This window comes from Falco peregrinus, chromosome 4 (assembly GCF_023634155.1).
Source record: "Falco peregrinus isolate bFalPer1 chromosome 4, bFalPer1.pri, whole genome shotgun sequence".
In the NCBI taxonomy this organism is placed as follows: Eukaryota; Metazoa; Chordata; class Aves; order Falconiformes; family Falconidae; genus Falco; species Falco peregrinus.
The window spans coordinates 92,857,981-92,885,854 of record NC_073724.1 but is presented as its reverse complement, the minus strand read 5'-3'; the positions used below and the strand labels follow the sequence as shown (position 1 = coordinate 92,885,854).

Below are 27,874 nucleotides of genomic sequence, written 5' to 3'. Positions count from 1 at the left end.
CCAAAAGGCTCTTCACAATGACTGCCGGCCTCGAGAAAGCTTGCCACCGTTGCATATCTAAAATTGCCAGCAATGGTAAGTTCTGTTAGTAATCTCCTTTCCATATTTAAGCAGCTCTGTCGCTAAGCCAGATATACAAGAATTAAGATGAAACCAAGTCCCACCTGAATCTTCCACTAAAGTATCCTTTTCTTCCCTCCCTTCTGAGGTATTTTGTTTCCTAGGCAATTTTGGGTGCTGATGGAGCACACAATAGGGACTCTATCCTGACAGCATCTGTCTGCTGCAGTATTTGGATTATAGCAGACCAGTGTAAAATTTCAAACACAGACACCACCATGCACCTAAATATAGGCTGCAGGAGACAACCTAAGCAATATAATGTGTTTGTCTCCTGTTTGAAGCGGTACCTTACAGGTAGTCCAGCAGAAGTTTCTGCAGGGAAAACCACCTGGTAAAAAGCAGCACAGCCAGCCTAGGAACAAACTTCCCCAGAAGCAATTCCTGCAAAGCAAAACTGTTGCCAGCCTGTGTGCTGGCATGGAGTATGGTCAGGAATAGCTCTCCCTTCACCTAGAGGTATTTGGAGCAGGGTCTTCTTCCCTCTGCTTGCCTGGCCCCTGGCACAATGCCACCGCAGGCACGGGTAGCCCTCCTAAGTGGCCCTGTGTTGTGGGTGGGAAGCATGTTATCTGAATGGAGGTCTTTGGCACGACAGCCTGGGGTCACTCAAGTTCTAAAGCAACTGGTTTGTCTCACCCAGGGTGGAGGATGCAGAGGGGGTGTAACAAGCCAACATCTCCTGGGCTGGGTGAGCAGGCTGGCTCTTTCTCTCCAAGGAGCAATGCAGCACAAGGCTGACCTGGGCTGGGGGCTGTGCAAGCTGCATGGAGAGGCACAGGAAAAATACCCTCACAGGGGTAAGGTTTTGTAAGACCAGCAAAGCACTGTTGTTGGCAGGAGGTTAAAAACCAAGGGGTTTATAGCAGCTTGAAAGGCTCTCAAAGTTCAGAACAACCTTTTATTAATGATTAAGCCCCGTAACAACTTGCTGCCTTGCAACTTTTCGGAGAAAACCAAGCCAGGAGGACAGCCAGTCCTGGTCAAACCCAGATGGGATGGCCTGGATTCAAACCAGGCCCACCCACAGGAACCTGGCACAGGCAGGGAAGGAGAGGAGTTTTCCAACCCACCTGTTGGTGCTCATCGTTGCCCCAGAGGAAAGGAGGGCTAGGGAGTGATGAACACGGAGGGGTGTGGAGCATGCAACACTCTCATTACACCCTGATGAGCCCCTGGGAGTGGGACCCAGCTGGTGTGAGCTCCCTCACACCCCACAGAGAGGACATACATGGGGGATCTGGGCCCATTGGTGAATATCACAATAACAAAAGGCAAAAGTGGTATTTTCTCTGATTTTTGTTCCTACCAGTTACAAGCAAAATGTCACTTTCCCTGTTGGTATTAAATTGCCACTAGGACTTTAATGATTACAGAGAAAATAAGTGATCTTTCTGAATTTTTTTTGAAAGAAAGGGATTAGTTCTGCCTCATTTATGCTCTCGTACACCAGGAGCACCCTCTCAGGTACCCACAAAGTTACCCATGAGTAAGGCAGCTCAGAAATACCGTTCCAGGAAACTCATTATCTTTAGGTTTTCATTACATTTAAGTTCAAAATCAGCTCAGCTTTACCTATGGATCAGCTAGTGCATCCAAAATTGATTTTCTGTTCATTAAAATGCAAAACTTCCTGAAGTGCAGTGACACTTAATTTCACTTTTTCTCATCATCCTGTGTCTATTTTTCAAAGAGCATTTCAGCACAGGGCCATATTTGTACCTATGGTCTCCTGATATTTAAATTACTCTGAATAGTTAACCTACCTATGCAGCATCAACTCAATTCTTTTCATTCTTGGTACAGCAATTTACATTCGGAACATTAGGGCAGCCTTTAATTAACTGACAAAAAAAAAAAAAAAAAAAGAAGGCTAATCCACTACCCTGGGTCTATTGCAAAGCAAACTGGTGGCTCTTTATGTAATGCTTAAATATTGTTTTAGAAGTACATCTGGAAATTAATCACAAGGGGCCAAATCCAGAACCTAGACCATGGCATAATTGTAGTTCAGTAGCTAGAGGCATGGCATAAAATTAAGACAAGCCACTCTACAATATTGCTTAATCCCCAAACCCTAACCTACACCTACATCTGTATCTACATCTACATCCTCCCCGTCTTGAAGGTTCCCAGATTAATGGCACCTCCCTATTCTATACCATTTCTGATGAAAGCAGCATAGCTGGTGTCAGTGCAGGAAACTGGAACTTAAATTTTAGGTGATATGTCACTGACATAGCCTATCATCTGGTGCCAAAGTACAACTTCACAGTTACACAGCCTTGCCTAAGCAAACAGTGATGGCACGCAGCAAATAGCAGGTGGCCCTGAGCTTGGTTTTGGTCTGCAAGTTGGTTTTATTGTGCTTCCCCTCCCTCCTAGGTGGCTTTGCACTGGGACTGGAGACCTCCACAGGAATGGCTGCTCCTTACACTGAATTCTCCAGCTGCTGAGTATCTAGTTTGGTCAAGGAACTAAAATCACCCTGGGGTGGGATTCCTGTCATTTGTCCAAAGACTATTCCAGCAATATATCTCCTTCTGGTGGCACTTAGCCTCATGGAAAGAGCAATTTTTATTTCTGCTCAAGTTCATCTCATGCCTCTACCTTCATAGCTCTTTGGATCACTCACAGGTCCATTCCTGAGTGCTCCAACGTTGCTGTTATTTTCTCTCATTTGGCCGTTGGCTAGCCAAGCTGAACAGATTTAGTTCTTCTCCTTCAAAGTTAGTTCATTCAAGTCTTTTCTGCATATTCCATCTGATGCAATGACTGTCAGTCAAAAGCCCAGAAAGACATGCAGTATCTGCAGCTACCAAAGCCATGGGCAGACTCATTCCTGGTCTGTAAAACTTTGACCTTGCTGGAGCTGGTTCCCAGAGAGATCCATCAAGACTTGCTTTGCCACTGCAGCACCCACACACGCTGCATCCTTTCTTTTCTCTGAGTCCCTATCAATACTGCAGGAGATCTGCAGATACTGTGAAGGAATAAATGTGGATGAAAATATCTGCTACCTGTCTGCACTCCAGTCTGTTTCACTACCAGTGCCCACACTGCTGTACATCACACTCTGACACTGCTTGCTGAGCTAGCGCACTACCATCTGCATCTGCTGCAGGGCATGATCAGTCCTGGGACTGGGCCAACCGACCCAAAATTGCTCACATTCAGACTGCTGAGAGTCATCCCCCTTCAGAGCATCATTCCCACGGGGCATCAAAGGGAGTACTGTGAGTTTACACCCAGAGTTTTGCTGCTCAGCTTGCTCATGCAGATAAATCCTGGTGTAACTGCAGAATCTGTTTGGAAGCTGATGGCATCTCATTTAAAAAAAAATACCAAAAAAATCCTTTTTTATCAGGAACCTGACAGACTATAGAACAAACAGCATTTGGGACTGATGGTAATGTACACAACACTTCATTTATTACTGTATTTATTATCAGAGAGCTTGTCACACACTCTACTGAGTAGGTTGCACTACAGCAGTATTAGCATACTACCTAAAAGGAGTGGGTAGGTTGAGATTTATACTCATAATTCACTTCTGAAAATCCCGTGAGGATCCTTCTTACCTGAAAAGAAACTTTTCTCTGTCTTCAGATTAAACAGGGACAGCCTGAGCTGATTTGAAACTGCCAAGCGCTTAGAGAAATCTTGGCAGCAAGGTAAAGTCTGAGGAGCCCACAGGTGTCCAATACGGCCTCCAGATGTGTCCCACATCCCCCAAGCCCAGGCTGTGTGCCCTGAGGTTGGGCACAGAACCAGGGGTGGGAACCAGGCAGGGGCAGAGGGAGGCGAGGACATCTGTGGTGCAGGGGCATGGCTATGGAGGATGTAATGGCTCAGGCATCAGGAGGGACCATGACCTACAGCTGTAATGTTACCAGTGATTCCAAGTTCACTTGCTTCCATGGGGAGACCCTGGCAGGAATAACTCAGCTAAATGGCAGACTTACATTAGCTGACCATCCTGCTGGGCAGGAGAGAGAAAATCTGCACCCACTGATCTAATTTTTGTGACCACAGATGTCAAGGAATGTGCAAGACGTGCAGCCACTTGCTCTCCTCTTCCGCTGTTGTGATCCCAGGCAGGAGCTCTTCCCATTTCCTGGCACACTGGGACTCACTCACCAATGCCTCCCAAAGCAGGACTTCACCAGTGCCCCACCACGAGCTGCCCTGGCGGTGCAGAGCAGGGGCTCCTGCCTGATGCCCTGACATCAGCTTCCGAGGGCAGATATCCTTCTGAGCCATGCCCAGGAACACTTCCCTCACCCTGTTGTGATTTTAGATACTGCCCGCCCTTTTTTGCTACTTTTTCTAGGAATGGGTCCAGGGCCTTCTCTGACCAGCCTGTGAGGTGATACCACTGACTTAAAAATACCACAAGTCCCACATGTGAAACTGCACAGATAGCAGCATCCTCTCTGCTGAGCTGTGCTACCCTGCGGCAAATACAATTTTCTTAAGCAATTTGTCTTCAGACCAGAACGGGGCAGCACAACCCAGACAAATCCAGGCAGAGAGTGCATGTGTCCCGGCTGAGCAGCACTGCTGTGAAAAGACCACACAAATTTGGGGGAAAACAGGTTTTAGTGCTGCTAGTGGCATTGAGAGCGGCTGCGGAGCCCTGCCAGTTGTGTAGTCAATTGTTGAGAGTCTCACTTTGTTAAACATGGATCTGGAAGCCTTCCCAGACTATGCATCTGCCCCTTCAATTCGAGACCTAAGAGGCTGTAGCTGAATGGGGAGATAATGAGTAAATACATTCCCAGGGACTGCTTTGGGAGGGGAATTAATGAACCATTATCTTTTCCTCTTGAGCTCCGGTGGTCCCTACCTCCCATTTCTCCCCTCCAAAATCAAGCTATCGGGTAGTTGCTCGACAGAAGCAAACACGGACACCTGCGTGCCAGATGCGCAGCCCCACATATACACAGCCCCCTCCCAAGCCTTTTACAGAGCTTATTGCAGCATCTCTCCCTGGGGCTCAGACAGACCATGTGCTGCACGATTAAGAAATGACATGATGCCTCCTTCTGCTGGGCTCCTGAGTACTTGCCTGTGCAGCAAGGGCAGAAACAGGAGGTGGCTGTGAAACTGCAGGCAGAGGGGTGACGCCGCTCCGAGAGCTGCCTTGTGATGACAGGACTTCTGGCAGCACGAGGCAGTCAGCGCAACTCCTGCAGGCCTGAACTGCACTCATTTGGATACCAGATAATTGAGGTGCCCAGGGTGTGGGCAGTATTTGTTAGGTGATGTCTGTCCATGGGTTGGAAGGCCATCTCAGCTACAATACCGTTGCTTCTGAATATGAAAATAATAGTCTAGATAATGTAACAGCAAGAGGACCTACCACAAAATGTGACATGTGAAAAAGGAGGCTCTAGGCTGAGTTGTTCTAATGAGACCCTGTCAACTTTTGAAAGAGCTTAGTCAAGTGTAGGACACTATTCAAGCAGAAGAATTTCTGTACTGTGCAGCATTCAAGAGACAGGAGGGCCTAGGCAAACACGTGTGTGCATGAAAGAGAGACTGGCCGATGGGGAGAGCAGGAGGGGGTGGTACAAAGGGACAGAAGTGCTTTCTTCAGCTCGAAGTATCTTCAGTCTCTACCAATTCATAGAGATAACAAACATGCTAGTTCTGAGAATGAAAGATGTCTCTCAAGTGCTGAAGTGTAAGATCCTCGTTCTCTGCGGAGAAAACACGAGCAGTGTATGGGGGATGGTGTGTTCCCATCAAAAGTGTCTGCAAGGCAGAAAGCCTGGTGGATCTGCCCTGAATTTTGATGCCACCCCTATGTCCTCTATCTCAGTTTCGCCTTCTGTAAAATAGAGGCAATGATGTTTCCCTTTTTCTCTAAGGCACCCTGAGGGTGATGTTTTGGCAGTGCGGCAGAATTTCCCAGAGTGGCACTGTACGCAGGGTGCTGGCAGTGTCCCTGCTCCTGCATGGGGAGGAGGATGCCATGTGCCTTGCAGAGGTTGCAGTTCTCTGGCACGGGGAACTTACATGACAAAATTTGCCTGGGGAAGGGCTGGTTCCAAACCTACCCCGAATGCTTGCTCCAAGATTTTTTTTCATAAGCCTCCAAGGAGACATCCTACTCCTTTTATTATCTTCTCAGCCCCTCTGCAGTCTATGTCCACCACTGCTTACCACCCTTTTGCCTCCTTTAGGCATCTACTTGCGGACTGAGCCATTTGCAGAACCAGTCTCCGGGGACACTTGCCACCGAATGTCCTCATTATGTTTTACTCTCCTTTTGCAGGGCAGTGTTTCACTTTAATAATGCCAAGTGTTCATGATTAGGCACAGAGGTGACAGCTCTGGTAAGACAGGCTGCTCACACTGTTCTTGGCGCTATTGTTTCTCACTTTCTGCAAAGGTAAGCATTCGTCCTCTGCAGCATCAGGCTATGCTGGGAAAATATCAGGGTTCAGATACACCAGCAGCTCTCTGGGGAGTAGCTAAGCACCTCAGATCCACTCACCTGTGGGAACAGTCTATGTGCACCCCAAAGAGCATCCTTCCATGCAGCATAAGCTGATCTATCCCAATGACAAGTCCCAGTGCTTGCAGCAGGGCTGCTGCCTTTGTGTTGATGAGCTGAGCTTGATCAGGGAGATAGACCAGCCAGAAACTATTCACATTTGCAATAAAGACAGTTTATTTAGCTATCAGTGAAAACTAAGTGGAATGGCATTAAAGCCGCTATTTGCTTAGCAAACAGATACGGCTCATCACTTGCCATGGATTAGCTGATGCAAAGTTACTTGTTACTGCACAGTCACCTGGCAGTGTCTCCGAAGCTGATGCAGACTAAGGCAGCAGTGGCTGCGTCCTTGCCCTTGCAATAAGACAGCTAGAAGTAGTAGCAACAAAAGCAGTTTGTGTCTCCCATTGCTTTTCTGCTGATACAAGGACTAACAATGTACAAGATAAAAAATGGAAGCTTGAGCTCTGGGAGAGTGATAAACCACTTGCTGGTCCCATCATCTCAAATGCTGCACCATAAATATGATATTCCCACCCCAACAAGTGCACTACATTTCTTGCTACACAACTTTATAGATAAACAGCATCTGTAAAGCACTGGATGGATTTGCTGGTCTCTAAACTTCAACCAGCCACAATAACACTGTCTTTCTTTTCTCATTCACAGCTTGCTTTATATTTGGGCTCCTCACTTTCCTTGCATTACCACTGTCCATGACTTTTATAGGTAAGTTGACTGCTAAAGCAATTTAAAAATAGGAACTTTCTGGCACTGTGTGTCAGGTTAACACATCTGGTAGGAGAAAGGAGTTAGGAAACTTAAAAGTTTCCAACTGTTGCACCTGTGTATTGGTACCTTATCTTCAAACTGAATCCCAGCCCATACCGCATGGTGGAGAAGAAGCAGCACTTGAATTCTGACCCTATTTGTCTTAAATACCCCTCCAGTGTGTCTCACCTCAGTACAGGGCTCTGTCTGTGGGAGGAAGCTCAGAATCTGACACATGAGAAGATTTCATTAATCAGGATCCCTCTGTATTAACTGCACTATAAAAATCTCAGGAGCATAGGGCTGGAAAGGAAGAAGAGATGATGTAGGCTGCTATTTCTCCACCTTTTTGAAAGTGAGATCTGCTTTTTGGCTGATCTATCTCTGTATAACCCCCCACAGGCTGGATTTGCAACTAGCATTTCAAGATCAAATATTTAAGAAAGGAAAAGAAAATCCTTTGAGCTGCAAATTTTATACATTTTTAAACTGCATAAGGCTCTTCTTAAGCGTCACTTTTTCCTCACCATTAACATAGATTTTTTTTTTTAACCAACCATTTTCTAACACTTCATTGCTCCCTTTGGGCCTTTCACATCCTCCACATGGGTTGCAACCTCCACTTCAGAAACATCGGTAGAGACACCAGCCCACCACCGCTCAGACAGGCTCACACGCTCACGGCATCCCTGACAGATGTCTGACTTGTCCTTGCTCAAGGAAATTCCATGGCTTCCCAAGGAGCCTATTTCAGCATTTTATTGCTCTCACAGACAAAATATTTTTCCCCATATCCAACCTATATCTTCCCTATGGCAAATTAAACAGATTACAGCCTGTCCTATCCACTGTGGTCACAAAGACAGATTGGTCACTGCCCTACTCAACAGAACCTTTGAACTGTTTTTGAAGGCTGCTATTATAACCCCACTCCATCTTCTCTTTTTTTCCCAGAGATCTTAAAAACGTACATCTTTCATCCTGACCCCACAGTTCACTGTTTCTGTAGCTTTCCCCGCCCCCCCCCCCCCCCCCCCCCCATTTTTTTCTCCCTCCTTTGGCCTCTGGCCAATGTAACTATTTTTCTTCCCTCATAAAAAAAAAAAAAAAAAAAAAAAAAAAAAAAAAAAAAAAAAAAAAAAAAAAAAAAAAAAAAAGAACACAGGACTCCAGCTGAGACCTGAGGAATGAGCAGTGCAGAATAATTAGCTCTTCTGTTTAACATGCAGGATTCCTGTAAACACACCTCAAAATAAAAGATGCTCTCTCTGCACCAACTCATTGGCTCCAATTGAGTTTATGGTGCATTGTAAGCCCAGATTTGGCAGTGCTGCTCCCTATCAGACATTTCTCATTTTTTATTTACATTGAAGTTTTCTCTCCTATACAGAGTGTTCAGCTTTATCGTCTGTCATCTCATAGATTTGGGATGTCTTTTTCCAGTGTATCCAGATCACTCTGAATTTTAAGTCCTGTCCTCAAGAGCCCTAACAATCATTCCAGATGGGTGTCCTTGAGAAGCTGTTCACCTTCTGCCTCATTATTCATGAAAGATGGTGCAAATTAACTTTATGTGCAGCTGCTGTGGGCAAGATGCATCCCACCTAGATTTGGACTGTATGCATCTGTAACCAAGCTAAGTGCCATGTGATGCCCTTGCAGGCGGTTAAGAGAAATGGGCATTTCTGAGAGTGAAAGTCCCATACCCTCTTTTAGGTGTCTGCACTGAGATGAGATGAGTTTTAAGGAAGAAGTGGGACACCTAGGCTGTTGGCACATTACAGCTGGCCAAACCCACAAAAAAGTGTTCAGCTAAAGGTTGGTGCTGCTTCCTTTATCTGCAGCCTTCTGAGTACCAGTGATGACTGTGGTAGGATTCTGATTAGGATGTCCTAATTAGGAATTAGGGAGTTCTAATGAGGGATTAAGAAGCAATTAGGAAGTAGGGAAACGGACTGAACTGTTACATCTCAACATTTAGGCTTTTATGCTTATCCATGACTTAAAATTGCTATTTATCCGTTAAGAGGATTTTCGTTTTAGCTTTTCCCCAGGCTGAATACGCCTGAGCTGTGGAATAGGGGTGGGAAGGTATAATTCAAAGTGTGGTACAGCTTGCTTGCATATTGACAGCCAACCTTCTGGAAATGAATCCGGGGCTGGAATCTGGCCACTTATAAATATAATTTCCTAGGAATATTTCATAATAACTTTAAGATCAGTGAGAATTGGAAAGTATATAGAGTAAGATACTAGCTTGGAGCCCTGGTATCTCATGCATCAGACATAGAACTCTTTTGTTCCACAACTTACTGAAATTAAGAGATAATGTCACTGTAATATAGTGTTGTCAGAGGATATTGGTTTCCTGCAGCTACATATCTGCAAAGGCATTTTTAGGAAAATGAAATGTCAAGGAAAATGCTGATATTTATTATCCAAGCAAAAGCCTCTGATTTTCTGATAACATTCTGTTACCATGATCTCAGAGAATAACTGATGTGCTGATATGCCCCCAGTTGTTTTGGCTCTTGCTTTTTGTAGAGGAAAAATGTGAGTTATTTTCAAATGTTAGTAAATAAGTTATAATAATATTTGTCCAAAATCAGAGATTAGTAACTGGTAGCCCTGGTAATAATTACACGCTAACATTGTACACTTTTAAAATTTGGTAGTACTGTAAATCACAATATAAGTCAAGATACATGACAAGGACTCAGCAAATTTTCCAGGCTCCAGACTGGTGACATCATTTAAGCCACAGACTGTTTAGCAGCTTTCTAATTTTTACTGGTAGGGATGATCCCTTTTTTTTTTCACTAAACACTCCAAAAATAGAGAGAGCTATGGAAGGACCTCATAGACATTTATTGAGATTTTTTTTTTTTAGTTTCTGGGACAGTGAAGGATTGGTCCCAATAATGCATTCTTGTATGTTGTCCAGACTACCTTTACACACAGTGTTCCCCATGGGTAGCTAAATCACATTTGAAAGCTGATGATGACATAATTTTCTCAATAAGCAGTCTCAATTTCCCCTGTTCAAATTTAACCCAGTACTACCCCTCAAGCTCATATCTACACCAAATACTTCCTCAACTCTCAAGAGCTCCTCATAGCTGTCTGAAACCTATTCTTATGCTCTGTACCTTTACGTGACAGCCAGTCTTATTCTTTATCGGTTATGGTTAACATAATCTTTCCTTGCATTTCAGTCCTTCAGCCACTCACTGCTTCTGTTGAGTTTCCTCTGATTTGCTGATACGCTTTCTGATAAAATGGTGTCCAGAATCAATTACTTGGAGACAAATCTTCTGCAGCACCTAGATCCTAGTGTAAAGCCAACAGTCCAGGGCTCAACTGAGGTCTGTTTTAAGTGATGGCAGCTGCAGTCATCCACTGGGAACAACTGAAAATGGCCTGGCATGTTGTGTCCTTTGCCTGATGTTAGAAGAGAAGGTGGGGAGCGGGCACCAGACATCAGATTAGCCTTGCTATACAGCAGCCCTCCTTTGCTATGGGATGCGCTTCAGCCATTTTCGGCTACCTGAGAAGAGCAAAGCAGCTAAATGAGGCCAGTGTTGTATTGGCTTCCATACATCCTGACCCCTCATCTCATGCATAATTGTGAGTCACAAGGGCACTTGGTTATTAGTGATCCGTTGTGGGCCACTGCCCAAAACGGTGTCCTTAGCTCATATACTGATCACTCGTGAGTGCTCTTTCCACTTGGCTGGACTTTGCGTCCTGCATCCCACTGCAGCATTGTTCTGTGGTACCCAAGAGGTAAAATGTGCAAGTACCTCTGCTTCCCCAAGACTCCCATCTCTTTTTTCCCCTGGGCATTGTGTAAGCTGTTGGACACCCTTGCTGTGTCTGATCTTGCAAAGGTTGCTGGTTTATTCATTTGGACTCGTGCTGGTCTGTGTCGTGGTCAGGTGTAGAGAAATGAAGGCAGTGGGTTGATTAGCATTGATAATATGCAGCTGTGGCCTTGCCTCAAAGGCAGTGGGTTGATTGACATGGATGATGTGCTCATTCCGCTAAGTAGTTAAATAGCTCTGAGGATTGTGGGAGGTGGGGCTGGATGGAGGAGGAGTGGTAGGGTTTGGCTTCTGGAGGGAGGAGAAACAGCATGGGCAGTAGAATCTGACTGAAGGTAAAGCCTTGTTGCAGCCTGATAGCTTGCTTGTGCTGCAACAGTCAGGTTTAATTGCTCTTCGCTATAAACCACAGATTGCTATGGCTTGCAGGGAGCATTGCACCAGAAGCAGAGCTTTGGTCTCTCATGGTCCATATACCCCATCATTAACAGTCAAAGGAAAGCATACCTAGTGCTCATGGGAAAGAAGAGAATGGGAAAAATTGATGCTCTCCTACTAGTTTGGTGTTCCCAAGTAAATCAGGCACGTGCTGTGTGTGAATTGATTGGCACATGATGTGTGTGCCTAGATTTCACTGCAAGAAATGCCAATCCCCATCTGTCAACAGGAGGTCCATATTTCCTATTCACTCATAGTGCTGTATTTTTTAAGTTATTACTGTATTACCCCATTTCACCTCCTCTTTTGCCATCATATCTGCCTGCAACATTCTCCCAAAACCTACAGAGTACCACTGCTTGTCGTTCAAATCTTTCCCAAGACTGACTGCTGTCATGTTACATATATGAAAGGACTCCATAACAGATCTGTCTGGGAAATAGAATCACAGCTCCATGAAAAAAAATTGGCACGTTTTCTTTCTTTTTTTTTTTTTTTTTGCCTCAAACCAAAATCTCAGTAACACACTAGAAATAACAATTACCTAGGTTCCTAAACTGAAATATATTCTCTGAGATCCCTGGCCAGTTGCTTTTATAGCAGGCTATTATAGGGCCAAAGACTGGAAACCCTGGAAGCTGCTTTCTGAAAATGATGTAATTTGTGACAATTTCCCTGCTGCCCACCCCTGTAAATCTGGGAGTATGAGCGGGTCTCAGTGTTACACAGTGGCAAAATGAACACAAAATTACAGCATTGCAATAAGGGACAAAAAGGGAGAGAGACCAAATCCATCAAAGTCCAGCTCTTTTCAATTATGAGAAGGCTGGTAATAAATGCTTAGCATAGAAGAGTCCACTGGACCCATAGCCCTCATGCACAGCAGGTCACAAAACACTGCCCTGCATCCTATGACTAACGTAAGATCTATAGCAAGCAACCACAATCCAGAACACCTGTATTATGCTATGCAAAGAGCACAGGAGAGGTTCAGGACATCAGCAATGTTCTGGACCAGCAATAGCAGTGGATATGGTGGGCAAATTGGCAAGCTGAAGATTATAGCTATAGAAGGCAAAAACAGAAGGCAAAAATCAACTGGTACTTCTTTCCTGATCCCTTCTGCTCAGTGTAGTTTGCAACATGGAGGCAAGACATTCCACCTGAGAGACAGCACTAGGACCAGCACATTGCGTTCGGGATCCTGCATCTAGATAACCCAAATTATTCAGAGAAAAGTCAAAATTTCTCCTTGAAAACTTTTACAACAAGAAGAAAACAGCAAATCCTTTCTGTCCTTTGCAACTGATCAGTCAAAGCTCTGAAACATGGGATCAATAACAATGAAATTATAGTGTAATGAACAGTTTAGAAATGACTGAGGATGCCACTGGGTAAGAGACTCAGGCAGGGGATTAATCTCATCTAACTTTAGGTATCTACAGCTGCCTGTCTAGATGCCTTGTACAGCCATGGAGATAAAAAGGCATTTTCAGGGCCCAACTCATCTGACCTATTTCAAATGCCTATCTTAGGATGAGATGCATTGAATTTTACAAGTGTCTATTTCTCCCTATTGAGTATAGAGTCTAGGAAACTAGTTCAGATGCCTGCATTGCAGAAATCTATATTTGGGCAGATGAGTCTCACTGCCACAGACCTGTACCACAAGCTTCAGTGCCTACTGCCAGCAACATCCTTACACTGCCATACACCCCTTTCCCTGAAACTTACCCAGCTTTCCCTTTCTAGCAGTAGATTTGAGGGTTGCCAGGATCCCTGGCTCCATAACAACCAATGCTTTTAGCCTCCAGCAACCCAAACAGCCTGGAAAGTTGAGCTTCTGTGGTTCCCTATGAGCTGCCTGGGAAGCTAAAATGGTTCCAGGCACTCCCACAGGCACTGGCTCCTAGGCTTCAAGGCATCTGACTCAGGAACATGCCACGCTCATGGGAGCTAATGAGCAGGAAAGGCCTGGGAGAAGCTTATTGGAATTCTTTCTTTTCACAAAGAGTTTTGATTTTCAATGAATTTTCTACTGCTGATGAAAATTTCCTGTCCAGCTCAGTCAGTTGTTCATTAAACATAGATGTAGTGGCTGAAGTTAATAACCTCTGTACATGGCTCCCATCAGTAATGCCAGAACAACAGTACTGCTGTTGTTACCTTTGTGGCCTCTCTTCCTTCTGCCTTTTGCTTGTTCATGGCCCTCACTCCTGTAATGGGAGATCCAAACCCTGAATTAAAATTCAGCCCCCATTTCAACAAATGCTGGATAAAAGTCTTGGATCTAAGCACTACACTTCACTTACAGCATCTTTAGTTTTCACTGTACAGCTTGTTCCACTATTTGATCACTTGAGATAACAAACATTCATTTTTGCTGTTCAGGAATGAAGTTTTTGGAAGATTGCCCAGTTCAGCCACTAATTCCATTATATCTGTTGGTGGGTGGCGTGATTGGCAGCTTAAAGGTAATGTGCCTTTTGTGTGTGAAAAATATTTTGTGTGACTAGACTTTGACTTGCTAGTTAAGACATAATGATGGCTCCAGACAGCTATGTGCATGCAGTACTGAAGAGAGCTATTGAGATTGGACTGTGCTTGTTCCAGCACCTAAAGCACCCATCAGCCAAGTGAGATGCTAATGAGTTCAGCATTCAGCATTGTCCCACACGTTGTGGTGTGACTTTCTCCTACATCACAGCATCTGTGCTACCATCTCTACCGAGGGAAATGACTACGTAACATGGATGCCTTTGGTAAATGGGGTCTTATTTCCACAAGCAGTCCTCCAGTCCTGCCAAACCTTTTCCTTTGTTTTCAGACACACAGGCTGGACAAAAAGTGAAATTATTCTCCTAGTTTTGGGAATACTATAAAACTACAGGTGTTTGTACATAGTCCTTCACAAGTTCAATTTACTCCCACCACCCATGACCTGCCTGGCCAGAAGCAATGACTATGCAGCAGCATAGCTTCCTTCCAGAGGAAATATATCCTTGTATCGCAGCAAGGTTTATGAATCCAGGCACAGCGTTTTCTAAGCACAGCTACCTGTCTTCTAGTGGACTGTGCTCACTGTATCTTCACTGCCCCAGAGCGTGGCTGCTTGACAGGTAGAGACACCCCCATATCCATGTCACACCCCCATCACTATAAAGCTATAACTCTGCATTTACTCTAGGGTAAAGGATTGTCTTTTTCTGACAGTCCCTTTGCAGATGGTGTTAACTGTCTGCTAAAGGCTTGTCACAACAGATTGCAGAGATACTTTAGGGCTTCTCAGCAGGATTAAGCAAAACTTTTTTTTTTGCTGTCCCAGTGATGTTCCTGTGAAAGGAAGGGAAAGGGACAGAGCTGAAGGAAAAACTTTGGAACTGGCACTGGTAGGGCATGAAGGGCTAAGAACAGCAAGTGCTGCTGCTGGAGGAAGCATCTGTACTGGTAGCAGTGGCTGCTCTGGATAGCTAACGGGGGCAGCAGCAAGCTGGTACCCAGCCTACCTTCCTGGTGCCCAGCATTGGCAGAGCAGGCAGGGTAGACCTGATGGGTTGTGGCCTAATGTTTCAGTGCAGGCAGCCTGTCCCTTGAAAGGGAATCTGCCCGTCTCCCATTTGACAGCACTGCATATTGCAGCCAGCAGATGCTGCAGACAGGAGGTAGCTATGTTTCCTTTTCATTATGTTTCTAGCCCAAAAGAATTGATCTAGGATTGAAAGGTGGGAAAGAATATTCCTCTGCAGGTCTCTGCATCCCCTACACTCTTTCACAGTGGTAAACAAACCACAGTACATCACTGGGACATGGATCCTCCTCCTGAGGACCTTTGGTCAGTAAATAAGTAAATGGAGAAAAAAAGAAAGTGCTTAATCTTGTTATGAGGAATTTGCTATGTTAAGAGTTCTACTGAGAAATGCTTAGCCATTCAATCATACCAGTGGACTTATCTGTATAATCAAAGGTTCATTTAATAATAGTTTAGAAAAGATTAGAGCAGAATCAAAAGGAAATTTTAATGCTAGTGAGTTGAAGCCTACATAAAAAATGTTGACTGTTTCTTAGCAATTTCTGGTTTAAAGTCAGTTTTTCTTACCCTAAATAAGACGGTAAGTGGGTCAGTTAATATTTATGCTGACGCCAAATAATGGCTTGAATTTGGCTTCAGTTGACAGCAGGACTGCCTATTTTGCTGTTTGGCAATACATTTAGTCAGAATTTGATCGGCTTAACTCATGTGTCATCTCACAGTGTAGTCAAATTCGACCTGTCTCGGCTCTGCCCCCTGTTATGTTCATCAGACTGCACTGACTTCACTGACCTTGAAGTTTGGGGTTTTTTTGCTTGACCTCTGAAAGTTAAAAGGTCAGAGAATGTGTATAGGATGAAGCTTGAATGAACACTGTCCAGTGATGGACATCATGTAATAGCAAGTCATTCTGGCCCACATCTGCATAGATCTGTAGGCTCCTCATCTGTTTCTTTATCACCTTCGGTCTTTTAAAAGGCAATGGTAACCTACAGATGTTCACCAAAGCAACCGAACTATTCTACAACATCCAGAAAGGCCTGCTGAATTCATGTCATGCTCCTCCGTAAAAGTATATTCAGCAGTAATTAACAATGTGAGCAAGTGCCAGAATTTGTTTCAATCACAGCTTGGCAAGGCAGTATCCATAAGAATTAAATGCACTTTCCATGAACTGGTAAGATGTAGCTGAGATGCATAAATCACCTGGGAGGTTCCTCTGACTTCCTCAAAACCAGTGTTCACCATTCCCGCTGCTAGGCTTGGTGAAGCTTGAGTACAGACAGCTGCCTATGTGTTAAGCCCACCCTAGCAAGCTGCACAGAGCTTCAGTCCAGCCACAGGTCCCTATGTGGAAAACTCAGACCCACTGGCCAGATATGTTTATCTCTCCTGTGTGTCATGAGCCTGCCTAAAATAAACGTTCACCTGAAAAGAAGATGCCCTGCTCTTTTGAGCAAGCCTACCAGTCTGAGTACTCAGCTGGATGTGAGACATCCAGTGGAAACACCATTTTTTTTGGCCTATGTTGGTGCTGGGACTTTAATCTCTGTTTCTCACAAACTGGTACCAACACCTGGGCTAGAAAAATAGCTGGTTTTCTGAACAAGTATGTAATTGTTTACATATAATTGAATAGTTTTACAGGGAAGAACAAGAGAATCCTCTTCCCAGGATGTCCTGGATCCTCATGCTAAGCGTTGCCTGTAGAAAATTTGGCACCCAGACTAACATTTCAAAGAGAAGAATGAGCACAGAATATAACTTGGAGAGAACACAGCTGAGAACCCCTGCTTGGACAGTATGTCACTCCCCATAGCCACTCAAAAATCCACACTTTTTACCTCTCCATCTGAATTTTATTCCTGGTTGGCCAGGGCAGTTCCTTGCTCAGTTGGTTTCTGAGAGTCCCTTTCCCAAAGACACAGCTCACTGCAGGAAGACTTGCACAGGAACCTAAAAATGGGAATTGTGATAACAATAGCTAGTGTCTTGAAGACTGGGCCAAGTGTTTCAGGTGTAGCAAGAACATAGGTTTCACAATGTTTGGCTCAAATCCTTGTCAGACCCTTTATATACCTCACCTATAAATCTACCAAAATTAAGAAACTCATTTGGGGACAGAAATTTGAAAGCTTCTACACACCTACATACAACCTACTTACCTACCTGTAAAGGAATGAAGCTGGGTTAATTAGCAATGATAATATAGAGCTGTGGGCTGGCTTCAGGGGCGGTGGGTTGGCTGATGTGGATAAGGTGCAGCTGTGGCTGGTTCTGTTAAGGGGTTGGGCAGCCAAGGAAGGGAGAGCAGCCGAGGAAGGGAGAGGAGGAAGAAGCAGAGAGAAGAGCATGCCCTGGATGAGGAGAGACTAGGAGAGGGACTGGCATGAAGAGTACGCTGGTATGAGATGGTAAAAGACCTTGTTGCAGCTTGATAGTTTGGGGAGTGCTGTGACGCCTACCTACATACTTTGTATTGCCCAGAGTAAACTAGAAAACTTCTAAGCATTGCTGATGAATCCTACTGCATTTCCCTGTAGACCAGACCTTCCCAACCTCACAGTGTCATAGTATTCCACCTATTTCTCTGCTCGTTCTGACTGAAGGCAGGAACGGAGCAATCTGAAAAAATTACATTTAATTGAAGAAAACTTGACAGAATCATTCTAAGTAGCTGAAGCAATTTATTTGGGGTTTAGGTCATAGTCTAGATACTTTCATAGTTTTATTTAAGCTGATTCACCTACATAGCCATGGAAAACAGGAGAGATAAATCCACCCACTACACAGCAGGAACCACTCTACTTAAGTCATGTAGCAGTTCCTTTAATCTGCTCTTAGGTCTTCAGCGTAGGAGCTGCTGTCGTCTCCCTAAACAATCTGTTCTCATGCCTTTCCATTCTTACCGTTGGCAAGTGTTTTTTGTTTTTTGGTTTTTTTTCCCCAATGTCTGGCCTAAATCTCACTGGTGTAGGGGAAAACTGCATTATTTTCCAGCAGGATCTGTCTCATTTGTGGGTCCTCAGCTTTCTCTCATGTGTTTTTCCCCACACGCGTTTTAATTCTGCTCAAAGGCTGGCCATGGCCAGGTTTTCAGACTTCCTGCAGCCCATTACTTACTGCCTTTTCTTCTCCAATGCCTCCAGGTGACTCTCCTGCTGTACGACTCAACCAGGATGAGGCAGTTGCTTTCCAAGTCTGTTGTGATTGATGATGATGATGACGATGAATATCCCTGGAGGCAGAATGCTCACAAGTACTACATCCATCTAACTCTCAGCCTTTTCCTCTTTCTCTGGTTCATTCTTGGGAACTACTGGGTTTTTTCTGTGTACCTGCCAAATTTCATCCCACCTTTCCATCAGCCCCAGGATTACTGTGACAAAACCCTGTACATTTTTGCCTTTGGTGTTCTCATTATTAGCCATACTGTTCTCTTTCTCCTCATCTTTTGTAGCTGCTGCATATATTGTTTTTCCAGGCAAAGATACTCTTCTGAGGAAGACTAAATGTCACATAAATAAAACCCCAGATGTTTGGGAAAGCATGTACAACAAAGAACAGGCAATAATTCATCCTTGTGTACATCTTTGTTGTACTATATATATGTATGATAGCAGTCAACTGCAAGAGGAAATTGTAAAATACAGTGCCATCTGGAAACTGCTAAGCTGAAATACAGCAAAGTCAATGTAAAACTGCTGCTATGGGTGCCAGGGTGCACTCTTGCTAACTTGTACATCCCTTTTTTTAACTCTTGGATATTCTATCTGAAGTAAGCTCTTGCAGATGGCAAACTCCTTTAAACCCAGGTCCCCTTATGTTGTTTCAGCATACTATACCTTTGCCTATAAAAGTAGCCATGTTGTCTTCACTGGATCCGAATATCTCCGTAGCCTTGCTGGGGTGTGCTGCTGTCCCTGTGTTACAGGTGAGGGAGCTGAGACAAAGAGGTAAAGGGCTGTATTCAGACCACCTTGCATGGTGCATGGACTTTGACAGTAACGTAGATGCTCACTGGAGAGCTATTCAGGCCACTGTTGGACCAGCCTGTAAGTAGCTATGATTGCAATACAAGCGTGTATAAAAGGCAGCCTGAATACGGCCCCCAGGTCTCTTCTGAACTTATACTAGAAAGCATCTATATGTAACTTTGGTGCTAGACCATATAGTCTGAATATATCCGTGTTTTTCTGATACATCCAAACTGAGCCAAGGCCACTTTGCAAGTCATCAGCAGAATAAGGAACTGAGCTACAGAGTACCAAATTGGTGCTTTACCAATGGGCTCAGCATTCCTCGGTCTAGGGGGACCCTTCAACTTTTTGTAGAGTGGTGATCTGTCAGCACCACAGCAACACAAAGGTGGTTTTCAAACCATTGTGATCAAGTTCATAGAAAAATGATGTTGGCATTTTACATATAAATTTTAAATATAACAAATATAGATGTAAAATATAAAACACGATAATAAGGCATGGGCAGGGATGTGAGAATTTCAGGTGGATGTGTTTGCTACGGCAGTTCTCTGGTTGCGGTGTGAGTGTACGTTTGATTTGTTCACCTTGGTGCTGTACATATGAAAATTTACACTTGAGGCACAGATGTAATGCAAACAGCTTTTAAGTCAACAACAGTGTCAGCTTTAAAAGCACCAGCATGCACAAGAGGCAATTGTTTTGTGACATGATGGAAGAAGCCTGTAACTGGTCCTGGTAGGCTGTTTTTCATGTGTTGATGAATGCTTTCACTTTTATGCGCTTCTGTTAATATGGTCAAAATGGAGGGGCTCCCCTTTATAAAAGCATGAGAGTGGCCCCAGACACAGGAAGAGGATGTGTGTTTTGGGTATTTTTTCTGTCAAAACCCACACAGCTGAAACCTCTGTTTTAGAGAAACCTAAAAGAATTATACAATGCCTGTGGAAGGGTGAGATCTGTAAAAGAACCTTAACAGTATGCCATAGCTAAACAGGCTCTGCTCAACCGTCCTTCCCGGGATGAGGCTGAACACACTGTGACATCTGTGGAAACCACCTGTCTTCAACCGCAAACGTTTTTCTCAGGGGCTATCGTATTGATAACTAAGGGTGTATTTGGTCCATAAGGATTTTAATTCAGGTCCTGGCTTTAAAAATTGTTTATTTCCAGTAAACTAATCTTAGAAAGAAGGTAGGATAAAGGTTGAAATAATCCGCTAAGAGGGCCGCATCAGTGTAGCATTCCGCGGCTTTGCAGCAGCCACTCAGGAGAAGTCACAGTCAGGCTGTCTCTGCTCAGAAATCCATGGAATGGGAATTAGTAACACTGCTGGCTGACTTAGGCCATGCATCATTGTATGTAGGGAGATACGACCAGTGGAAATCTTTCCTTTTGTTTGTGGGCTTCAGATTGTGTCTGGGAGAAATCACAGGCTGTGTTTTCCCAAAAGCTGCTCCACCCCGTGCTCTCCACTGCCTTTCTAAGGGTACTACGCATTTCTGAAACATAACTGCACTGCTTCCATCAGTGGAATGTTAGAATTCCTCCTTCCCACCCCAAATCCTCCACTGGTTTAGCACTTGGGCTCCTGGATTTCAGTTCTAAACTGATCTACGCGATCTGACCCTCAGTGGAAAGCGTCTTTCGTTCATTAAGATGCCAAAGCACTTAAGAAACTGCCTATCAGCAGGCATAACTCCATTGCTTACTTGAATGCAACAAAGCAGCTGTTTATCGTTACTCATGAACTTTACCCAAAAGCTTAGAACAGGCATAAAAAAGAAAATTATACTCAGCTGATAATGTAAAAGAGATTTAACAAGAAAGTAGATACACAGGACTCCAGTACAAACTTCCCTTTCTTATAAAACACTGCTAGAATAATTCTTGATCGCAAAGAATTAAGGGCTCATACTCCTGATTAACTCTGAATTGATTCCCACGCCACTGCACATTCAGTAACCTTGCAGCAAGTGATGATGTATGCACTCCTATCTGAGCAAATAGGAGGTGATTCTAGTTCAGCCCGGAGGAGATGTAAGCGAAGTCACATTGCCTTGCATTTTGTGTGCCTCTGTGAACACAGTTACAGCAGCTCAGCAGATGTGCAATGATTTATCAAACTTCAGCCACACAACAGTAAGCCTGAGGCCTGTGTCTCATTCATGGGAGGCTAAGGCTAACTGCTTCTTTACAGTCTACCACGCAAGCTTAATTCTTTAGGTATAAGAACCCAGTGCCTTCATTGACATCGCGGGAAACTTCTGTCAAAACAAAGTGCTGGTGTTTAGTACCTTGTTGGCATAAACCCAGTATGATGGAGAAAGTATTAACAAAGCAAAAGGCATTTGTGAAATATTTTGAAGTTACACAAAGTAAACAAAAGAGCTTTGTTAGGAGAGGAAAATTCCGAATCGGTAGTATTTACCTTTACTTGTGTAAATAAGCTATGGCACATGTAAGTGTGAACATCAACACCTCCAAAACTGTTGGAGCCATCAGTTATGTATCCAGAGAGACCTGATGTGCCTTCTGCACTTTCACTGCTACTGTGTCCTTCAGTAGGCAAAAATCATGCAGGTGTGGAGCAGGGACACCTGGTTTTGGGCATATCATTAAGTACAACTGAGTTACAGTGACTAAGTTACCACTCTTCTCCTGACCCACCATCAGCAGTGTAATTTCTCTTGGGTTGCTCCAATGGCTAAATAAAGCACTCAGCTTAAATCCAGAGTAGTTTAATTGAAGGCACTTTATCTCACTTTGGGGTAAGCTAGGAACATATGCATGGGCCACAGCACCTTAACTTGGCAAGCAGCAATGTTTTAAATTGCCACAAACTGATGGTGTCCCAGACATATATGCTCAGTCCCTAGAGAAGCAGGCACATTTCCTCAGAAACAGCTGTGGGGGAATTGAGTCATTACAGCCCAAAGGTCAAATGGCTGAAAATACAATCTACACCTTGGTTTGAAAACTTTTGTTATTTTGCCAGTAGACCAAAATTACAAATTGAAATGTTCGTTTTTCTTTTTCTTTCTTTCTCCGCCCCCCCCCCCCCAGTAATGTAAATGTGTTCTGCAAATGGAAAAAAAATACACCCTTAAGCTAATTATTATGAACTCAGAAATATGTTGACTACAATGCAGGAAACCAGTTGTAACTGTAGCTTTTAAAGCAAAAAATATACATGATTTCAATGGATTAGGTAGCCTGCTTACTTCTAGTTGTGGGTAGTACAAAAATCTAATAATATAAAGACACAAAGACATTTTTGCATGCACACACAGACTCTAGACATATACATATCATAAATGTAGTGGTAACAACCATGAAATAAATCACCTTATTACATTTTATTGCCTACAGTATATTTCTCCTCCCATTACTCCACCTTCTTCAGCAATGGGCATAATACGCCAAAGCTCTAGGGAGCATCTTCCCACAGCTGTTTTAAAAACCGCAGCCAGACAGGCAAATGCTTTGTTCCTTCATTCCAAATGCTGAACACAGACAGTTCCTACCTGCTGACCCAGAGAGGAAAGATGAACATCAGACATATCACATCTCTTCAGGAGCAGAAACAGGAACCTTGTGCTGTGGGATAAAAGAAGCAGATCTCTCACACAGCACTTGCTCTGAGCTTTATGAGGTCCCAGGACGTTAGATTATAAAACTACAAGGTGACTGCAGAAAAAAATAGAGAAGCAGGAGCTATTCTAGCTTATGTCAAAAGCTGTTCTGAATGTGTCAGATCCTGAAATGTGAACAGCTGGTGTAAATGAGCCTAAATGCTTTGACAGGCACAGGGCTATGAAGATTAAACTGGTGATAACTTGTATACATTGTACAACATTCTAAACCAGATCAGTTATTTTGAATCTTATCTCTGATTATTCATCTTCCCCAGATTCTAATTGATAGATATCCTGCATCATGATGAAGACCTATGTATGTTCTACATATGATATGGAAAGGATTGCTACATCAGGACTGCCATTTGAAATTGTTGCTTCTTGGTTTATGTTTCTTGAGGTTACTGTTCACTGATGCAATACATGAAAGTTCCACAGGTGGTAGCCATACCAGGGAAAAGAAAATGTTTTGAAAGGGTATAATCTTAGAGGGAAAATAAAAAAGGCTGACAAGTGCCATGTGATGGTGCATAGTACAAGAAAACAAAGTACAAGAAAACTGCTAAAAGGAACAAGGTTATATTGCAAGAACAGGTTTTCAAAGAAATTGTATGAAGTTCTGAGAAATCACATATACATTTTTGTAACAGTAAATTTCCACCAGATGTCTCATCTGAATAAAAATGCAGGGGGCAAGATATTGACCAGTGTAAGTGCATGAGCCTATGTGACTGGAGTTTAAAGATTAAGGTACTTTACATTTAGCAGTCAGGCTAATTATAATCAACCCTGCTGCAATTTCACTGAGATAAATAGTTATATCAGAGATTGATTTCACCCACAGATTTGAATCTAAGCCATACTGGCTCTTCTGCATGATCTTTAGTACTCAAGCAAAGGGGGAATCTGTGATACCTTTCCCTCTGCTGCAGTACAGCAGCTCAAATGTGAGAGATGCTCAGAGATACAAACTGTGGGCCTGTAGGCCAACATACATGAAAGCTTTTTTTGACAAGGTCCTCTTGATGTCCATGTGAGTTACGTACCTGCATATCTTAAGGATTTGATTCTCAGACCTTTGCAAAAAACATATTTAGCCTTTCAGTACCAATATGAAATGAGTACCCAAAGCGCAAATAGTGGGGGAAAAAAAAAATTCCACTGTGCACATTTGTTCACAAGTTGCTATAGACAACACCTTTTTATTATTGTTGCTGATTTTTGCTCTTTGCATTGCTATTCTACTGCTGCATGGATTTCACATTACTAGTTCATAAATTCTATTTCTTTTCAGAATCTATCAGAAAGAGTTCCTTCATTATTTTTAATGGACTTTTGAAAAAATCTGTCCAAAGACAGGTGGAATAAAACTTTTAATAAACAAGTCTGGTGGTTACTTGCAGGGGAGGGTTTGGCTCTATAGCTTTATATGGGTAAGTTTTACGCATCTCTGTGGGTTCTGTTACCACAGCACGTGGACTGCTCGCAGACACAAAACTTCAGTCCATTCCTTTGGCATTTGAAGATGACATACAGCAACCATGTAAGCTGAGGTGTCTCTGTTGCCCTACTTGTAGATATTTCTTGGTAGATACATACTACTAGAAGTTATCTGCAATTTGGTAACAACTGTGCTAGAATAATCAATGCTAATAAGGTGTAAGGTTTGCAGAAGAATAAGAAAAATAAGATAAAAGAGTGGAGTATAGTAGAACTCACCTGAGTCAGCCAGCCCATGGGCATCCCTGTCCAACATCTGGTAGTAAGAACGGGGTAGAAGAACAGTAAGAAGAGAAACAGCTAGCTGAAGAAAATATTAGTCCAGATAACTGCATTACTGTCACAGGCTAGCAACAAATGTGTCCATTCAAGTATGTTGCCTACTGTAAGGATATAAAGATATTTTTTCACTCACGGAAATCATAAAATCGATCTTTTATGGACTAAAAATTTTCAAAGATGAAAATCAACTATAAAGCTGCTAGTATTTTTAAAACAGTTGTATACTAAAGTATGCATAAATTATCTCCTATACATAGATTAATTAGGTTAGCAGCAGGTTTAGCTGCTGCTCCCAGTGAATTCTTTTCACTTTGGGAGGACACTTGTTGGTCCCTCTCCTTGCCAGGACATGCCTTCCCCTGGGAGGCTCCACAGGCTCACAGAGACCAGGGCCCTCAGCAATTGATGGAGCAAACCTATGCTTCTGCAAGGCAAAGTACGAGATGCCTTTTACTGGCCCCTGAGTAAAAAGGAGTGATTCAGCTGAGCTGATGACATACTGCCACATTTGTTTCTCAAGAACAAAAGGCTGTTTGGTCTTGGGAAAGCCTGACACTTCATTGGAAACAACGCTGCTGATGACAGCAGCTGGCAAACTTAACGATGACTTGGGTATATGAGCACACAACAAAGAAAATACCCTACTGTTCATAAAAACACCACACATGCCAGAACCTTGACCCATCCCTGCATTCAGGATGAGCAGCTTTTGCTTCTCTCGCCCTGCTGCTAGCATAAGCACTACAGACATGTCCCTGAGACCTCAGGGCCTGGATGTTCCTCTTCAACCACTTGCCAAACTCTCCTCCTTTTGCCTGGATGAAGCAGAGTGCCAACTGCCTCCCCCCCCCCCCCCAAGCTGCTGACAGCTCTTAATTGCTATTACAGTCACTGGGGCAGAGCTAGCTTCTAAAGCTGAAGCTTTCAAGTGTTCTGCACCCAGAGCTGAGGCCAGCATGGCAAATGCAGGGTTGGAAGTGGCTCCCACAGCAACAGTGGCTTGCACATGGTTGCCACTTCCTTTGACAACCTGATCCCAATTATAGATGCCCAGCTTTTCTGCAAATCTGGCCCTAAAAGCCTGCTCCTGTTCCCATTGCAATCAGTGGCAATGTCTGATTGATTTAATGGGAGCAGGCACAGAGATTTAATTAGAAAATTAGTAACTGCAAAGAAAGCAGAGAATGCACAACAGCCTGCCAGATCTCTGGTAGGAAGCAAGAAATGAGCCAGTTGTCCGTAAGACGAGATTTTAGTCTTTCTCTCTCAAAAAAACCCCAACCAACAAAGAAACAACCAAACCCCAAAACAGATTGGCAAGATGGCCTTGAAGCTGCTTTTAAACTTTTTATATAACCTGGTCTAGTGTAAGGTGTCCCTGCTCATGGCAGGGGGATTGGAACCCTGATTTCTAAGGTCCCTTCCAACCCAAACTATTCCATGTAATAGACAATTGTTTTTCAGCTCTTGAGTACTCTGTCTTCCCTTGGAAAGAAAACATGAAACATGCTGAATCACACAGGCCTTAACAGAAATCGGTATTTTTAACTTTTCTTTTAGGTTGGGAGGCAATTAAAACTTTGTTTAAAACTCCTTGCATTTGACAGGTACAAAGATGGATTGAGTTTAAGGTGTGTTTTTCACTTTAGTCCAGCTGGGGGCCAGAGAGGCATTTTTTACTAGCTCTTATGTTTTAAGAAAATACTGAGATTCTCAATTTATTACTGTATGAGAAATCCTAGTATCTGGAGGCTCAGTCACAACATTTCAGAATTTTTGTTTGCTTTGAGGGTTATGTGCATTCATGGAGGGACTGCATAACAGACTCATAGGCTATTTCTACACTGGTAAATGCATCTACCTGAATGCAGGATCACCAGTTCCAAGCCAAGCTGTGCAGTGCTAAACCTGGTGCAGTCTCATTTACAGCACTTGGGAACTAATTACCCCTTGAGCAAACTATCCCCCTGATGGTGTTTGAACTTGTTTTGGATAGAAATATCTGTTTAATACCTAAAAAGAGCCTGGGCATCAACAATTGTTTGCCTAGTATGGACAATAAAATGATCAGGACCTGGGAATATGCTATGAGTTATTTGATCGTGTAGATATACCTGCAGTGTTGTGGTGGTTCTCAAGGGGAACAGTTACCTTGGGTATGTTTCGTCAGGGTTAAACAGTGGGCTGTGTTTAGCCAGGGTGAAGCCATTTATTCTGTGCTCAAATGAGGGAAATGTCAGCTCAACAGACTTGTGGTTCTCTTGATTGCCCCCTTTCCAGTGGGGGAGCAGGCTACACACATTTATATATATATATATATATATATATACATATCAGTTGCTGGCTGTGATAAATATCTAAGATGCTGGCAGCCATTCCATGTGGAGTCTAATGCTAAGCTAGTAGCACCCATGAAAGAAACCTCAAGCTGTAACTCCAAATTTCCAGGTTCCGGAATGGATTCTAAATCAGCTAACAAGGTATATCAATCTAGAATTCAGTACAAAAGGCAAAATGCAGCCAAAAGTCTTGATGTGGGCAGAAATTTTGCCTGTGCAATTTTTTGGGTTTTTTGGGGGTTTTTTTTGTTGGTTTTTTTTTTTTTTTTGCAAGGCAGGCCCTTCATTAGCACCAGCCAACTCTGGGCAAAACTACGTCTTACCTTTCTTCTGCACACAACCCATACTGCCTCATCAATGAAATGGCTGGGTTAGCCAGAGACCATTCATCCATTCATACAGTCTCTGCAGTCTCCTGCCTCTGGAACAACAATACAAAAGTGAAATATCACAGGGGGTGAAATGAGGTAGCAGAAACATCTAGGTGTTTAGGACAGCATGCAATGGCTTGCTTCTGATGCAAAGTTGTTCAGACAGAGAGTGATGTGCCAAATCCTTTCCGGGTGCAAGCTTAGGCTCTCACTATGGAAAAAGCAAGTGTGTCTAAGCAGAAGCGTGTGCTCAGGGTTTGTTGCACTCTGGCAAAGGCATCGTGTCTCAGCAGTTAGGAAATCTGCTGAAAATGGCATTTGCTAGAAGGATATGACTAACATCACAGTAGTGGTGCTGCAGTATTTATATAATATCCTCAGAGAATTTTGTGTGTGTACCAGATTTTGTGTGTGTACCAGGGTGACACTGGTTCCCAACCCTACATTCAAATGTTCTCCTAACAATCTTATCCTTTCTAATGTTATTAAGAGTAATATGCTGTAATTGCCCATTACTGCTTAAACCCCCAAATATTATGAGCTGTTCCCGTTGTCTGGCTGATGTAACATATTT

General features: G+C 43.4%; 1 protein-coding gene across 2 annotated transcripts; it reads left to right on the top strand.

The window, feature by feature from the left end:
• On the top strand, positions 1-24,091 carry TMEM272 (transmembrane protein 272). 2 transcript variants are annotated; one of them, XM_027790698.2, is made up of 5 exons: positions 1-75; positions 7,298-7,357; positions 14,053-14,135; positions 18,340-18,449; positions 23,084-24,091. In XM_027790698.2, exons 1-5 carry the CDS (start codon positions 18-20, stop codon positions 23,088-23,090), a joined length of 318 nt encoding a protein of 105 aa, XP_027646499.2. In that variant the 5' UTR covers positions 1-17; the 3' UTR covers positions 23,091-24,091. The 2 variants fall into 2 exon arrangements, with proteins under 2 accessions (XP_027646499.2, XP_027646498.2); XM_027790697.2 differs by lacking the exon at positions 23,084-24,091 and having other exon boundaries at positions 18,340-19,380.
• The last annotated feature ends 3,783 nt before the right edge of the window (positions 24,092-27,874 follow it).

Coding starts and splice junctions, on each gene's coding strand:
- TMEM272 (XM_027790697.2), top strand. CDS start 18: ATGACTGCCGGCCTCGAGAAAGCTTGCCACCGTTGCATATCTAAAATT. Junction 7,358..14,052: donor ACTGTCCATGACTTTTATAG/GTAAGTTGACTG, acceptor TTTGCTGTTCAG/GAATGAAGTTTTTGGAAGAT. Junction 14,136..18,339: donor GCGTGATTGGCAGCTTAAAG/GTAATGTGCCTT, acceptor CAATGCCTCCAG/GTGACTCTCCTGCTGTACGA.